Source organism: Arachis ipaensis, chromosome B3 (genome assembly GCF_059453495.1).
Source record: "Arachis ipaensis isolate K30076 ecotype BB chromosome B3, ASM5945349v1, whole genome shotgun sequence".
Lineage (NCBI taxonomy): Eukaryota > Viridiplantae > Streptophyta > Magnoliopsida > Fabales > Fabaceae > Arachis > Arachis ipaensis.
The window spans coordinates 5,281,730-5,298,180 of NC_142438.1; the positions used below are offsets into that span (position 1 = coordinate 5,281,730).

The window sequence follows — 16,451 nt, forward strand, 5'->3', positions numbered from 1 at the left end:
TAAAAACCTTGTCAAGAAAAATCCAATGGGAAAAATCTGACCAAGGAAAAAAGAGTACAGTCTCCCCCTCTTGTTGACATCATTTAATGTCTTGAAATCGGTGCATCCCAATCTCATGTACCAATCTTTCGAAGGAGGATTTTGGGAGTGACTTTGTAAATAAATCTACCATATTGTCACTTGAGCGGATCTGTTGGACATCAATTGTCCCTTGATTTTGAAGATCATGAGTGAAGAAGAATTTAGGAGAAATATGCTTTGTTCTATCGCCTTTGATATATCTGCCTTTAAGTTGAGCAATGCATGTTGTATTATCATCAAACAGAACAGTTGGAGTTATCTTTTGATCAATCAGTCCACATGATGATAGAATATATTGGATCAGACTCTTGAGCTAAAAACACTCGCGACTTGCTTCATGTATCGCTATTATTTCAGCATGATTAGAGGAGGTTGCTACTATCGTCTGTTTCATGGACCTCCATGATATAACTGTACCACCATATGTGAACAGGTATCCTGTTTGAGATCTCCCTTTGTGTGAATCAGATAAGTATCCTGCATCTACATAGCCAACTAATTGTGACTTGGATTCATAGGGATAAAACAATCCCATATCAACCGTTCCATAAAGATATCAAAAGATTTGTTTGATTCTATTCCAATGTCTTCTGATTGGAGAGGAACTATACCTTACTAGTAAATTTACAGCAAATGATATGTCAGGTCGTGTAATATTAGCAAGATACATTAGCGCTCCAATAGCACTAAGATATGATACTTCAAGACCAAGGATATCTTCATTTTCTTCTTTAAGGACGGAATTGATCATTTTCCACATCCAAAGATCTTACGATCATTGGGGTACTTAATGGATGTAATTTATCCATATAAAACCTCTTCAAGATTTTTTTTTGTGTATGTTGTTTGATGAATAAAAATCCTATTTTTTGTATGCTCGATCTGCAGGCCGAGACAAAATTTAGTCTTTCCAAGATCTTTCATTTCAAACTCTTCTTTTAAATTTTTTATAATTGTTGGAATCTTTTCAGGAGTTTCAATGATATTTAAATCATCAACGTGCACAGCAATTATAATGAATCCAAATGCAGATTTCTCTATGAAAACACATGGGCAGATATCATCATTCTTAAATCCATTTTTGAACAGATACTCAGTCAGACGATTATATCACATTCGTCTAGATTGCTTTAGACCATATAAAGATCTTTGCAATTTGACTGAGTATAATCCTTGAGAATATTCATTAGATGGTTTAGATATCTTTAATCCTTCAAGGACTTTCGTATAGATATCACGATCTAATGAGCCGTATAAGTAGGCTGTTACCACATCCATTAAATGCATATGTAATTTATGATATGCGGATAAACTGACCAAATAACGCAATGTTATTGCATCCACTACAGGGAATATGTTTTTTCATAATCTATACCGGGCCTTTGTGAAAAATCTTGTGCCACAAGTCGAGGTTTGTAGTGTACAACTTCATTTTTCGCATTTCATTTTCTCACAAATACCCATCTGTATCCAACAGGTTATACATCTTCTGGTGTACGGACTATAGGTCAAAAGACTTCATGTTTTGCAAGTGAGTCTAACTCAGCCTTCATAGCTTCTTCTCATTTTGGCCAATCATTTCTTTGTTGACATTCTTCAACTGATCTTGGCTCAAGATCCTTACTTTCATGCATGATATCTAATACCACATTATATGTAAATATTTCATTGACAATTATTTTATTTCGGTCCCATTTCTTTCTTGTAAAGACATAATTTATAGAGATCTCGTCATTTTCACAATTTTCAGGTACCTGAACGTCTTCTGGCATTAAAATTATATCAGAATTTTGGACAACTGCAGGTGTCTTTACTATGTCTTTTTCAACAGGAATAGTATTTACCTCTTTTCTTTTTCAAAAATTTTTGTCTTTGGAACCGACAGGCCTGCCACGCTTCTGGCGTGAATTTGTTTTGGTGGTTATTTGTCCGACTGGGACATGAATTTGAATTGGAGCATTTTTAGTTGGTAAGGATTTGGTTGTCCTCTTTGTATCAGAAAATGCATCAGGCAATTCATTTGCTATTCTTTGCAAATGTATAATCTTTTGAACTTCTAATTCACATTGCCCTGATCGAGAATCTAAATGCATCAAGGATGATACATACCAATTAAGTTCCTTTTCAGAAAGCTTATTCTCTCCCCCTAATGTTAGAAATTTTGATTCATTAAAATGACAATCCACAAATTGGGTTTTAAATACATCTTCAGTTTGTATCTCAAAATACCTCACTATAGAGGGAGAATCATATCCAACATATATCTCCAATTTTTTTTTTTGGGTCCTACTTTGGTGCGAGAAGGTGGTGCAATGGGAACATATATCACACACCTGAATATTCTTAAATGGGAAGCATTTGGCTGCTGACCAAAAGCTAATTGCATAGGAGAGAACTGATGGTAACTTGTTGGCCTCAAACGAATAAGTGTTGTGGCATGTAAAATAGCATGCCCTCAAGCTAAGGTTGGGAGATTTGTTCTCATAAGCAATGGTCTAGCAATTAATTGGAGGCGTTTAATAAGTGATTCTGCTAACCCATTTTGTGTGTGAACATGAGCTACTGGATGTTCAACGCTTATTCCGTTAGCCATGCAATAAGCATCAAAAGTTTGGGAAGTAAATTCACCAGCATTATCAAGACGAATTGCTTTGATTGGATTTTCTGGAAATTGTGCTTTTAATTGAATAATTTGAGCAAGTTATCTCGCAAACGTCAGGTTGCGAGAAGACAATAAGCACACATGTGACCATCTTGAAGATGCGTCTATTAAGACCATAAAATATCTAAAAGATCCACATGGTGGATGAATAGGTCTACATATATCGCCTTGAATCCTTTCTAGAAATTTAGGAGACTCAAATCCAATCTTTACTAGTGATGACCTTAAAATTAGCTTTCCTTAAAAACATGCAGCACAACGAAATTCACTATATTTAAGAATCTTTTGGTTCTTTAGTGAATGTTTATGGGAGTTTTCAATAATTCTCCGCATCATGGTTGTTCCCGTATGACCCAATTAATCATGCCAAATTATGAATTCATTTGACCAAACATGCTAACATAATGCATTATGGTGACAGTTTGCATACATTTTTTTTCTCAATCATATTTTAAGAAAGCATTATGTAATTAATCATACACAGATTAATATTTAATAATTAATCATGTTGAGATTCATTAATAATTTTAATATTCTATTTCGTATCTTTTTAATAATTATCATTATTCTTTCTTACATTTTCGTGGATCAATAATTTTAATTTTTTTTATCTTATATTCTTTTAAAAATTATCATGATTCTTTTTTATATTTTGTGAATGTTATTATAGTATTTTATTTTCTCATTCATGAGTTTAAGTTTTAGAACTAAGTATGCTTAACATAGTGCGTTCTAGTACCATGTTAAGCATTGTTGAAATTATTTTCAGAATTGCTTAATTCAGAATTGCTTTCAATTTTTTATTTCACCATTGTTGAAATTATTTTCTATCGCACTGCATCGTCATCCACTCACATTGGCGTTCTTATCACTCCCAACACTTTCACTCTATGTCATTTTGTTGATTCTCTGTTATATTGGTTTATAGGTCTCTCTAGTAATTGAAAAGGAAAAAACAAAAAAGTCAATAATTAACTTGATTCTATATTTTCCTCTCTGTTATCAACTTCATCTCGACTTTCTTCTCTGCAAATTCTTTTCGCCTTAATTTTGTCCCTATTGCTCCAGTAACGTTTATTTCAAATACTGACTCTCCACTAATTTTGAGAAGCTTATTTGCAGGACTTCATTTTCAATTGTGGGGGTTTGTCTGTAGCATTTGTTTTTGTGACTTACTGGGATTGCAACAACTTGTCTCTGATCTTCAGCAGGTAACTGAGCTGTTGGTTTTCAAGTCTTTAGTTGGGACTTTGTTATCTATTTCATTAAGAGATTTTCGAGTCTTAATGTTAGATTCAATTCTTCTCATACAGAGTTCAGGAATTGAGAACACAATTTGCACCTTTTTATGTTATCATCACGCTCCCAGCTAAACAGCAAATCGATTCATTTATTCAGTCTTACTTCAAGTGAGTTAAATACGTTGCTTTTATTTTGTCCTGATTGATCATTTGCTATGTACAATTCATCTGGAGGTAAAAACTGAAATTTATTACCAACTTTTATAATGGCGCTATTTCCTAGGATTAATTGCATATGTAAATGCTGATAAAGTAATCAACAAATCACAAAGCTCGATTAAACAAAAAATACAAGTAACAGTATTGATATAGAATAGTATGTGTAAATTATATAGTAATGTGTGATTGCAGTGTATAACAAAAAATTGTGTTAAATTGAATAAAACAAAAGTTGATGGTTCAATGGTTAGGCACACCCAGCATTGTGGATTAGTGGTGCAGCAGCTTGTGATCCCTCCACTGTTGGGAGCCAGAGGTATTCGCTGCTCTGTTAAACCAGCCTGACGCGGTGCCCTCTAGCCTACGAGCCAGGACACTCGAGCCTTCGCTCGAGAGCCATGGCCCAACTCTCAACTTGGAGCGGGCAAGCCAGCATGGTGCAAGCTTCTAATCCCACCAAGCGTAGCCTAAACCATGTTCCATCACCTTGGTGCCCTCACTTGAGTCACAAGTTGGCGTTACTCAACTCGGCGGACTAAACCAACTCTCTTAGACATTAAAAATATTTATAAAACTTTTTTATTACCTGATGTGGGACAAATTTGGTGTTATCTAACGATAAACGTGAGATTTTCTAATTATCGTTAACTCTTAACTTCAAGTACTTTTGTTAATGGAATTGTAAATTACAAGTATTAATCCTTTCTATCAAATCATTGTAAGACTATGCACCAATAAAAACACGTGCGGGTAATTACATGAGATTTAGATATTAGTATTTAGATATGCTTGGAGGGTGCCATTATTAACCACTCAAAACGTTGAACCTGCAAGTCAAAGTGTCAAACTATATATAAAGGGACATAGATATTTAACAAACCAAGATCACAATTCATGTAACAAATTATAAAGTGGTGAAGAAAAAAGAAAAGAAATCAGAGATAAGAGAAAATGGCTACACTAGGTGGCAATCGTGTGGTTGAAGGAAGCCAGAACAGCATTGAGATCCAGAACCTTGCTCGCTTTGCTCTTGAAGAACATAACAAAAATTCGGTTCTTCTTCTTCGTCTTCTACTTCTGTTTCTAATTTTTTTCCCAGATAAAATAAATAATTCATTTTAATTTGGGTTATTTTTGTCACTTAATTAATGTCTTGTGCTTTATGTTAGTATGTTAGTGGGGTTATTATTCAAAATGGGGTTTATTATTCTATTTTTATGTTTGTATGATTTGAAGTAATACTTTTAGTTCGAATGAATTTGAGAAAATATAAGTGATTAATATTTTTGTATTTGAATAATATGTTTATAATTTCTAATTTCTGCTGCAGAATTCAAGCTTGGAGCTTGTGAGGGTGATAAGTGCAAAGGAGCAAGTAGTTGCTGGAAGCATATATGAAATAACTATGGAGGCAAAAGATGGTGATGAGAAGAAACAAGTTTATGAAGCCATGGTTGAACTTCAAGGAGCTGCAAGAGTTCAAGCTTGTTACTGATGATGATGATAATGAAAATGATAATGCTGCTTCAGTGTCTAGAGCACTTATCTAGCTATGTATTTAATTTTCACTAATATATGTATGGAATAAATGTAGCTATGCTCTGAAATACTATAAATGGGTGTAATATTAATATATCATCAATAGAATGTATAAAAAGTTAAAAATTACTTATTGATGGAACATGGAAGTTATAATTGAGAGTAGGGTGACATTTACTTGCTGACTTGCATCATTGCATGCTTTACAACAGAAAATTTTTCTGTTTGAGTTTCTTTATGACCTTAAAACATGCTAACTAAAGTACTATAGTGTAAAGAAAATAAAACTATCCTTCCAATAGAAGTTGTTATTTTTTGCAGATTTCATATGTTAGTTTAATTATAATTGTTTATTTACTGTGTTTCAATAAAAAATAACAAAAAAGAAGAAATGACACTCATAAGGAAAAATGCATGCACATAAGCTGATAATAATTGTTGCATAGGCAGGGAGATATTGTTAGTTCTGCATTATATTGTCTATAATATATAGTTCTACAGTCAAGATAAGGATATACCTGCAATATAATGCAGAACGAGGTCTATTTGGTATATATTATGATTGGTGTGAATTATTTAGTACATATCCCATTACCTATGATCTCTTCCTTGCTCCTGTGTTTTTGAATAGTGCCACAGATTTAATCAAATTTGAAGATGGCTCATAGAGTGCATAAGATATCATCATAATTGGATTAAGCTATAAATATTTTTACATTTTGCAATAACTGTGGTGATAGAAAAGTTTGGTTTAATGTCTTTTTTTCTTTTTTAACAGTGAATTTTATTTTGGATCTGTATTTTATTTATTCGGTGAATGACAGCTACAAGTTTCACTGCTCCATGTTAAGTAGTTAATTAAAGCTCTTCTTCATCTTTTTTGAGGCTGTATCTTGATGGAGGTAGGTAGTCAATTAAAACTTTTCTTCATTCTTTTTATTATTTTTTTAATAAATTATTAGAATCATCATTTTATCTTTCTAATTTTTTATGAGTTCAGTTATGTGTTTAGATAAGAAATTGTAGATTTAATAATCAGAATTTGGAATTTTTACGTGAAAGTCACCATTATGCCATATCTAAGAAACAGATTTACGAAAGTCATTTTCGCAATTTTCAGGTACCTGAATGTCTTCTGGCATTAAAATTATATCAGAATTTTGGACAACTGCAAGTGTCTATCTCTACTATGTCTTTTTCAACAGAAATCGTATTTATCTCTTTTCTTTTTTGAGAATTTTTGTCTTTGGAACCGACAGGCCTGCCACGCTTTTGGCATAAATTTGCTTCAATAGCTACTTATTCTATTGGGACATCAATTCGAATTGGGGTATTTTCTGCTAGTATATAAGATTTGGTTATCCTCTTTGTATCGAAAAATGTATCAGGCAATTCATTTGTTATTCTTTGCAAATGTATAATCTTTTGAACTTTTAGTTCACATTACCTTGATCGATGATCTAAATGCATCAAAGATGATGCTTTCCAATTAAGTTCCTTTTCAGGAAGTTTATTCTCTCCCCCTAATGTTGAAAATTTTGATTCATCAAAATGACAATTCGCAAACCGGACTTTAAATACATCTCCAGTTTGTATCTCGAGATACTTCACTATAGAGGGAGAATCATATCCAACATATATCATAAATTTTCTTTGCGGTCCCATTTTGGTGCGATTAGGTGGTGCAATGGGAACATATATCGCACACCCGAATATTCTTAAATGGGAAACATTTGGCTGCTGGCCAAAAGCTAATTGCATAGGAGAGAACTGATGATAACTCGTTGGTCTCAAACGAATAAGTGCTGCGGCATGTAAAATAGCATGCCCCAAGCCGACGTTGGGAGATTTGTTCTCATAAGTAAGGGTCTAGCAATTAATTGGAGGCATTTAATAAGTGATTCTGCTAACTCATTTTGTGTGTGAACATAAGCTACTGGATGTTCAACACTTATTCCATTAGCCATACAATAAGCATCAAATGCTTGGAAAGTAAATTCACCAGCATTATTAAGACAAATTACTTTGATTGGATTTTCTGAAAATTGTGCTTTTAATCGAATAATTTGAGCCAAAAACCTCGCAAACGCCAGGTTGCGAGAAGACAATAAGCACACATGTGACCATCTCGAAGATGCGTCTATTAGAATCATAAAATATCTAAAAGACCCACATGGTGGATGAATAGGTCCACATATATCGCTTTGAATCCTTTCTAGGAATTCAGGGATTCAAATCTAATCTTTACTGGTGATGGCCTTAAAATTAACTTCCCTTGAGAACATGCAGCACAACAAAATTCACTAGATTTAAGAATCTTCTGGTTCTTTAGTAAATGTCTATGGAAGTTTTCAATAATTTTCGGCATCATGGTTGTTCCCGGATGACTCAATCGATCGTGTCAAGTTATGAATTAATTTGGGTTAGTAAACTTCTGGTTTACAATGGCATGTGATTCAATTGCACTATTCTAGTATAATACAACTCACCTGAAAGTGAGGGTAACTTTTCTAATATAACCTTTTTATTTAAATCATGGGTTGTGATATACAAGTACTCATGATTTTTCTCATTCATTGTTTCAATATGATATCCATTTCGGCGAATATCTTTGAAACTCAACAAGTTTCTCAGAGACTTGGTAGATAATAGTGCATTATTTATTATGAATTTTGTTCCTTCAGGAAACAAAATTATAGCTCTTCCGGAGCCTTCTATCACATTGTCCGAGCCAATAATAGTATTAACATATTCTTCTTTTGACACAAGATTGGTAAAATATATATCACTTTTGAGAATGATGTGCGAACTTGCACTATCCGCAAGGCAAACATCTTCACTATATATCTTTGTCATTCTCTTCAAAGACAAATAATAATAAATGAGTAGAAATATTTACGCAGTAAAATTATTTCCTTGGTTGAAAATATTTTTCTAAGAAGTATAGTATATACTAAAAATTTCATTATTATTATCTTGGCACATTCAGTAATTTTGAAATTTAAATGCATAAAACTTAACAAGTAGTTTCTTACATTATTTATTCATATGAATACTTAACAAACATACATATTAAGCTATTTCATCATTGATCAAATGACCAATATTTCCTTCAAGATCCTCAAAGAAATCAGATACATCATAATGAGTGGTGGAATTTTCAGCATCATTTGAAACAAAATTTGTTTCCTTTCCTTTGTCATCTTTTTTCAAAGATGCTTGATAAAGATCGACTAGGTGCCTTGGAGTACGACAGGTACGCAACCAATGGCCCTTTCCACCACAACGAAAATATTTATCTTCAGTTGATTTATTTTTGCCATTGTTTCTTTCTTTATCCCACTTCTAGTGAGATCCTTTCTTGTGAACATAATTCATTTTCCTTCCATAATTTTTCTTGCTACCAAAGTCTTGCCATTTACCTCTTCTGGGGTTATGATTTGCCGCATTTGTTTCAGAAAATGGGGCAGTGTCAGCTAGGCGCGCTTCATGATTTTTTAAGAGTAACTCATTGTTGCGCTCAACAACAAGAAGGTAAAAAATTAGCTCAAAATATTTTTAAATCTTTTTTCTCGATACTGCTGCTGCAGGAGCACATTTGAGACATGGAAGGTCGAGAAAGTTTTCTCTAACATATCAGGCTTGAGGAAGTATCATATGATTGTACATTTTTTCAAGGTCTTTCCACAGATCTGCAGGATCTTTTAATGTGAGATATTCATTTTTCAATCTTACGTCAAAATGACGACAAAGGAAAATCATGACTTTGGCTTTATCCTTCTTAGATGTATTATTTTCAGTCTTAACGGTATCTCCAAGATCCATTGAATCAAGATGGATTTTAGTATCTAGTATCCATGATAAATAATTATTCCCAGATATATCAAGAGCATTAAATTCAAGATGAGAGAATTTCGACATAATGAAAATTTGTTACCTGAGTCTTCCTAAAATTTGATCAGAGTCTCGTGCTGATAACGTGTTGTGAAATAAATAAATAAAGAAGATAAAATAAAGAAGTGTAAATAGAAGACTCTAGTATTAGTATTTACTAATATAATTATCTCACTATAATAATAGAAGTAACTTATCTATTCACTAATTTTTTTTTTTTTTTTTTGGTTTACCCAAACGGTATCCCTCAACCCGACAGGTTAAGAACTAATCCGTCGCGGATCTAAGCTCCATTTAAGGGTCTGCCGCTGGCCAATGAGTTGCTGCATGCACAAGGCGGGGTTCGAACTCCCGACACTTGTTTAAGCGGACGAGTGAGCTGACCCAAGTTGGTTATTCACTAGTGTTTTATATATATATATATATATATATATTGCAACTTAAGAGCTTAAAAGAGAGAAATAGAGAATTGTATATGAAAGGAGGAAGAGTATTTTATTGTTGCTGTGTGTAATCAACGGAGGCTTAACCTCCTATTTATACATGTACAAGAGTCCTCTTTTTCCTCTTTCATTAAATGTAATTTCCTTGGTAATATGACACTTCACTAGAGGAAAGTTAAGCCATCCAAATCATACGTGGTCAATGGTCATCCATATTGTAACATTCTAAAATTTTTATTAAAAAATATTTAGTTAAAAAAAAAAGTGATGGTTTATGAGTAAGACATACCAGGCCATGTGGGCCGAGGGTGCAGCAACCTGTTAACCCTTTGCCCTCTAGCCTACGCCCAAGTCCCGAGGCCCAACTCTCAACTTGGAGAGGATAGGACATCATATTGCAAACACATTTAGCCCAACCAAGAATATCCAAGCCCATGTTCCATTACAATAATGCCCCCACTCAGGTCACAAGCTCGCGTTATCAAATTCAAAAAATGTTACACCTTCTCATAAGTTTTATAAACCCGTGTGTTCTAATATATATGACCGAGGTGAGACTTGTCAAGCGAAGAACTTAGAACAATGTTATAAATATTTGGAAAAAAAATTGATCTCTAAAATCTATTTTTTAAAATATATATATATCTAATTCTTTTCATCTCATTTTTAAATCTTTTAGAGGCTTATTTGTTGTTAATATTTTTTGTAATTTTTTTTGTCAACAATATAAATTTTTGAGTACTATTTTAGTAGTTTATTTTACATAATTATAAAATTCGACCTAATTATTGAAATTAAAATTGATAAGGAGGCTTATTTGTTCTTAACAGTTTTTGTGAATTTTTTTGTCAATCATATAAATTTTGGGGTACCATTTTACTAGTTTATTCTAGATAGTTATAAAATTCGACTTAATTAATGAACTTGATTGGCAATATTATTGATAACGCGAACTCTTAACTTGGGTTTGCAATATGTTGTTCTGTCCTCTCCAAGTTAAGAGTTGGGTCTCGGGACTTGCACGTAGGTTGGAGGGCAAACCCTCGACCCACATGACCTGGTATGTCTTGCTCATAAATCATCATTTTTTCTTTTTTAATTAATTTTTTTAAAAAAAACTTTAGATGTAGATTATAGTTGAATTTTTTTTACAATTAAACAATCTTTTTGGTTTATATATTTTTTTTTGCACAACTATTAAATGATGGAATACTTTTTTTTTAACAACTGTTCAATAATTTTTTTCATCCATAATTTTTTTTAAAAAATACTTTAGAATCAAACAAAAATTAAATTTAATACTAATAAATTATCTAGCTAATCAATTTAATCCTTAAAATTTTTAAAATTGATTAATTAGGTCGAATTTTATAATTATACATTGTTAATAAAATGACAATAACAACGTCGTGCCAATATGGTCCAATAGCTTTTGAATTTTCTTCACCAACATATATCGATAATCTTTATTTTAATTGTTACTCAATAATTAATTTAGTCATGAGTTTGATAATATGGTAAATTAACTTAGTGTCTTATGTAGATTATCTCTTTGACGAAATTAGTAAAATCCTAAAATACTAAATGGCCTAAAGTGTCACGTACTGTAAAATGGGACTGAATTAATTAATAAATAAAAATTTGAGAACCAAATTGATTTGATCTCAAATCATACATTTACTTTTATCCTATTAATGATATAGAAAACAATTTTAGGATTAAAACATGTGTTTACATGTTTATAAACCCTTTAAATATGTTTATAAAACTCCATTTTGTTAGTTTGAACTATATCTAAAACCAAGCAAACATGCATTTTGCATCTCTAGTCTGTGTGTGAATTGGGATCAAATTTTCTGGTTTGATCTAGATAGAGATTATTCAATTGTTTCTTTTTCAAGAAGAAAAATCATGAGATAACATTCAAATAGATAAAATTGCTTTATCTATTATACTCTAGCTAGAGTATCACGTATATTACTTATTTTATACCTTATCTTTATTTTATGAGTATCTGCCAACTTTTTCTAGGATGATGATTATGTCTAAATCTGCACAATGACGGGTCTCACTTGCCTTTCACCGTTTATATTTATCCATGAATCATTCCAAAGAGAATACGCCAAAACCATATTGGATTTCCATTGTGAAATCTTCATAGCAAGATAAAATTCTATTAACTTTTACATGAAGACAATCGTATATAAATTTTTATCTTATAATAAACTATTATTATCAGAGAAAGTTATTTTATAGTTTATAGTCCTAAAACCAAGTGAGGATAAGTTGTTTAACTATCTTGCAAGAGCTTGGAGAATTAAATGGACAATCACAAAAGAAATCACTCATCTTTTTTAATACATAGCTAGTGAATGTTATAAAGAAAGTTGAATAATGTTGAGTCCTATGTTTCAGAAGAAACTTGTAGAGTTTGAAAAAGAATTTTAAATGATCAAAAAGAAAAATCCACTTTAACTGATATATCCTTAGGCACGATCATACATAACATAAAAATCATACTCGGAAACGGAGGACGATTAGCTAGGGCGACAGGTGCTACAATGAAACTGATTGCAAAGAAGAGAAATCGGCCACATTAAAATTACGTTCTGGAAAGGAGTTTGATATCCAAAAACTGCTCAGCAATAATCAAACAAGTAGGGAATGTTGGGGTCGCACGCATACAAATATATTTAATCGGAAAGGGATTGCTTAAGGGAGACACCTTCATCAGATTTTGAACCATAAAATCTAATGCAATGCCTACCGTAAGCAATCCCTCCATCAGATGATAAACTTGATAACTTATCAAATTACATTAAGGTGAAACATTTCTAAGAAGAAACCATCTCTACATTTTTTTTAACTCTAAACTAAGGTAGTAAGGAGAGTAATCATCAAATGCAATCTCCATCCTAACCTTCCTAAACACTAATGATCTGTCATAACTCTCTAGTCCTAAAAGTTCTAACTCTAGTTCTCCAATCAGAACTTACAAATCACACTATTTCATAGTTAAACTAATGCTGAGTGACTCACCTATGTTTCTTCGTCATAATCTTCGTCGTCTTCATCTATCCTTCCGTTTATGTTCGCCAACTGAATGGTGTCGATGCTCATTTTTTCCATGTCCGAAAAGGACCATCCAGGGTATTCCTCGTGCTTCTCTTCTACTCTCTGTTTCGCAGATGAGGTAGTCGGGACAGGAGTTGGTGTATCTGATGAATCCATTACTGGGACTGGAGCTTGTGTGTCCGATGAATCCATTACTGGGACTGGAGCTTGTGTGTCGAATGAATCCATATCTTCATCAACTGGAGCCATATTTAAGTCGATATTCCTTACACACGCTTCGGCTTGCCTGCTAACTGACAAACTCGGCTTAACTTCTTCATGTTCCAACACATTTTCCGGGCTTTCACTGCTGTGTGTGTGCTTGCCATTTTGCTTCAATACATCAGATTCATCTTCAAACTTGACATGCAAAATCATTTCATGATCATGATCTGCTGTTCTATGTCCTCGGCCACGACCTCTACCTCTCCCCCTACCCCTTCCTCTGCCACTAGTATTTCTGGCCTCTAGCTGCGCAAATTATCAGATAACATAAAAAAAACTGATATATTACTGCGGATTCATACAAGAAAAAGGAGAAGTCATATAACTTCTAATTTGAAGTAATTTAAAACATTTGATACATTACCATCTTATTTCTCTTTTGCTCCTCATCGCTGTCATTATCATCACCTTCCGCAACTTTCCTGATGTAAGATACAAGATAAACAAAATTCAGCGATAATAGAACATTTTCAAAATAACAAACAACAGAATCAAGCAAAGCACAAACCTCCTCTTAGGGATAGAACGATCATCACCCGTCGCACCAGAACCACCTAAATCAGGAACCTTGTTGAGAATATCTTTCAGAAAATCAAACACATTAAATGTCTGGACACAATGCTTTCTGCAAAGGCAAGGATTCAAGTAATTGAAGCTATTAGATACTAGAAAGAGGAGCATAACACTTGAGCAAAACATTCAGAAAGCAACGCCATCCCAAAATTTTATATGCCTTCGACCTTTTCCATTGGTCTAATTATATTTATGTATTCGATAAATGGAAGATTATAAAGGGGAATTTAATCTTAAACATCTTTGGATATCAAACCAAAAGAAGAACATGAAAGGATAATGTGACTAAGCAAACTATCAATAGAAGCCTCGTTCGGTAACTATCTCAGGACAAAAATACAAAAACATGTTTTGAAGACAGATGCATACATACACAAGGAAAATTTGCCGAAATTTCTGTCCACAAAGAAAAAGCTACGAACGATGGGGACAGAGACAAAGACACAACTTTTCTGTCTTATCAGTATTTTTGTCCTGAGACACTTACCAAAACAACCTCGAAGATCTCCTATTCTTATGAACATCATTGCTATCACCAACCAAACAAAAAAAGGAACCTACATGTCAATATATCCTTAACACAAAATAAAAAATTGAAGCCAAAAGAATATCACTTACAAATGCAAAGCAGTCATGGTCTTTGCCCCTCTCCTAAGAGTTATATCATATGTCCTATTACACAAATCTTGCAGGAATAGCTCTAATGCTTTAGCTGCCATTATACACAAACAAGAGATAAATTGATACAAATTCCTCAAAACATATAACAAGAAAAAATAAATACACCAATAAGAGACTACTTACAAACTAGAAGAGGCACAGCCATAGCAATCTTCCCTACATCCTCATCAGCTTGCATGATTTTCTTAATCCTAGCCTGTCAATAATGAACAAAATAGCACAACAACCAATTCATTAACAAAGGTCAACAATTCCCACACATAATTTATACCCATTTGAGAATATATCATAATATATAACAATAACAATAAATAGAAAACAAGTTTACACATTAAAACATGAATAAAGGAAATTCCAAAACCAAACATGAACCAATACAATGGAAACAAACCCCCATAAAAGAATCACAATGATTACAAATGCAAAAGATTAAGTTACAAACTTTCAGCAAAAGGGTATAAGAAAACGAGGAAAAGGCCAGAACTTACAGCAGGGAAACGTGTATCCAGTTTCTTCCTCATGTTTCTCTTTTTCAGTTTTTCTAGTGAAGACAAGAAAAACCCTTCTCGGGTGGTTTATATGAAGAAGAAGGAAGAGATAAGAGTATCAAACGAAGAAGAAGAAGAAGAAGAAGAAGTGAAAAGGGGAAAAGTTTTGTTTGTTATGGATTTTGAGAATGGAGGTTCCACAAAGCGGTATTCTAGGAGACTCCTACGGTGTAAACCTTTTTTGTCTTTTGATTTTTGAAACTTATCACGTTGACCACTCCTTTCTTTTCAGTTTTCAAGCTCCTAACTAATTAAGATAAGATAAAATAAAAAGAAAATAAAGATTGTAATCATTAAATAATCATTCATAATAATTTTAATGGTGTGAAATTTTATTTAATAATTTATTTTTTTTTTGTTGATTACATGCTGACCAGAATTTAACAAAGTTACATGTCTCTAAATTTTTTAATAAATATTTTTAAAATTTATATATATATTGTTTGAGATTTGCTAGGATTTTTTGTTAAATAAATAAAAAAAATTACTTAGGAAAATATGTAATTTATAACATTTTTATAAAATATTTTTTTATTATTTTTTAAAAAAATCTGATTTGTTATGGTCCAACCCTAAAAAAGAATTATTTGTATAAAAATATTGATATTGTAATATTATTATTTCTGTATTTTCAAAATATTTATTGTTGAATCGATAAAGTTTAAAATTTAAAATTTTAAGTGATTAATTTATTAGTCTGTTTAAATAATTTATTGACTAACAAGTAACAATAAATTAGTTTATGGCCTATTAAATAAAAGATATTAGAAAAAATTAAAAAATCAAAATTTATATATTAAATTTAAATTTAGACAAATTGAACTAGAATAATAAAATAAAAAATCAAAATTTATATATTCAATTCAAATTTAGACAAATTGAACTAGATATAATAAAATAATTTATGTACATATAAAATATATTTTTAAAAATAAATTTTTTTGAACTAACTTTTTACTAAAAAATCTCTATTAATTTACTGGATTTTGACTAATTTGTTGGCAAATGGTTTTCAGTTAATTCAGTTAAATCCTTTGATTCGGAAAATCATTAATATCTCTTATATAATCAATGGTTAAGATGTGATGATAAGCTTTTTTAAAAAAAATATGATTAATGAGATAAGTAACAAATTTGAAATATAGTCTTAGTAAAATATTACCAAAAATCATGTAACAAATTTGACACTGAATCTTAATCGAGATAAGTATCCAACCTATTTTTTTGGTGG

General features: G+C 32.0%; 1 protein-coding gene, 1 non-coding gene and 1 pseudogene across 3 annotated transcripts; 1 reads left to right on the forward strand and 2 right to left on the reverse strand.

The window, feature by feature from the left end:
- The first annotated feature begins 4,233 nt into the window (after positions 1–4,233).
- On the forward strand, positions 4,234–5,871 carry LOC148569692 (cysteine proteinase inhibitor-like; annotated as a pseudogene). The gene is made up of 2 exons (XR_015907061.1): positions 4,234–5,256; positions 5,534–5,871. The product of XR_015907061.1 is annotated as a cysteine proteinase inhibitor-like (transcript).
- LOC148569693 (signal recognition particle RNA) lies at positions 4,432–4,735 on the reverse strand. The gene has a single exon (XR_015908593.1).
- A 6,779-nt stretch (positions 5,872–12,650) lies between the features above and the next one.
- Positions 12,651–15,457, reverse strand: LOC107629054 (uncharacterized). Its single transcript, XM_016331737.3, has 6 exons — positions 15,161–15,457; positions 14,796–14,868; positions 14,610–14,703; positions 13,927–14,043; positions 13,783–13,840; positions 12,651–13,664 (listed from the first exon to the last, which is right to left on the reverse strand). Exons 1-6 carry the CDS (start codon positions 15,191–15,193, stop codon positions 13,119–13,121), a joined length of 921 nt encoding a protein of 306 aa, XP_016187223.1. The 5' UTR covers positions 15,194–15,457; the 3' UTR covers positions 12,651–13,118.
- Positions 15,458–16,451: the final 994 nt, after the last annotated feature.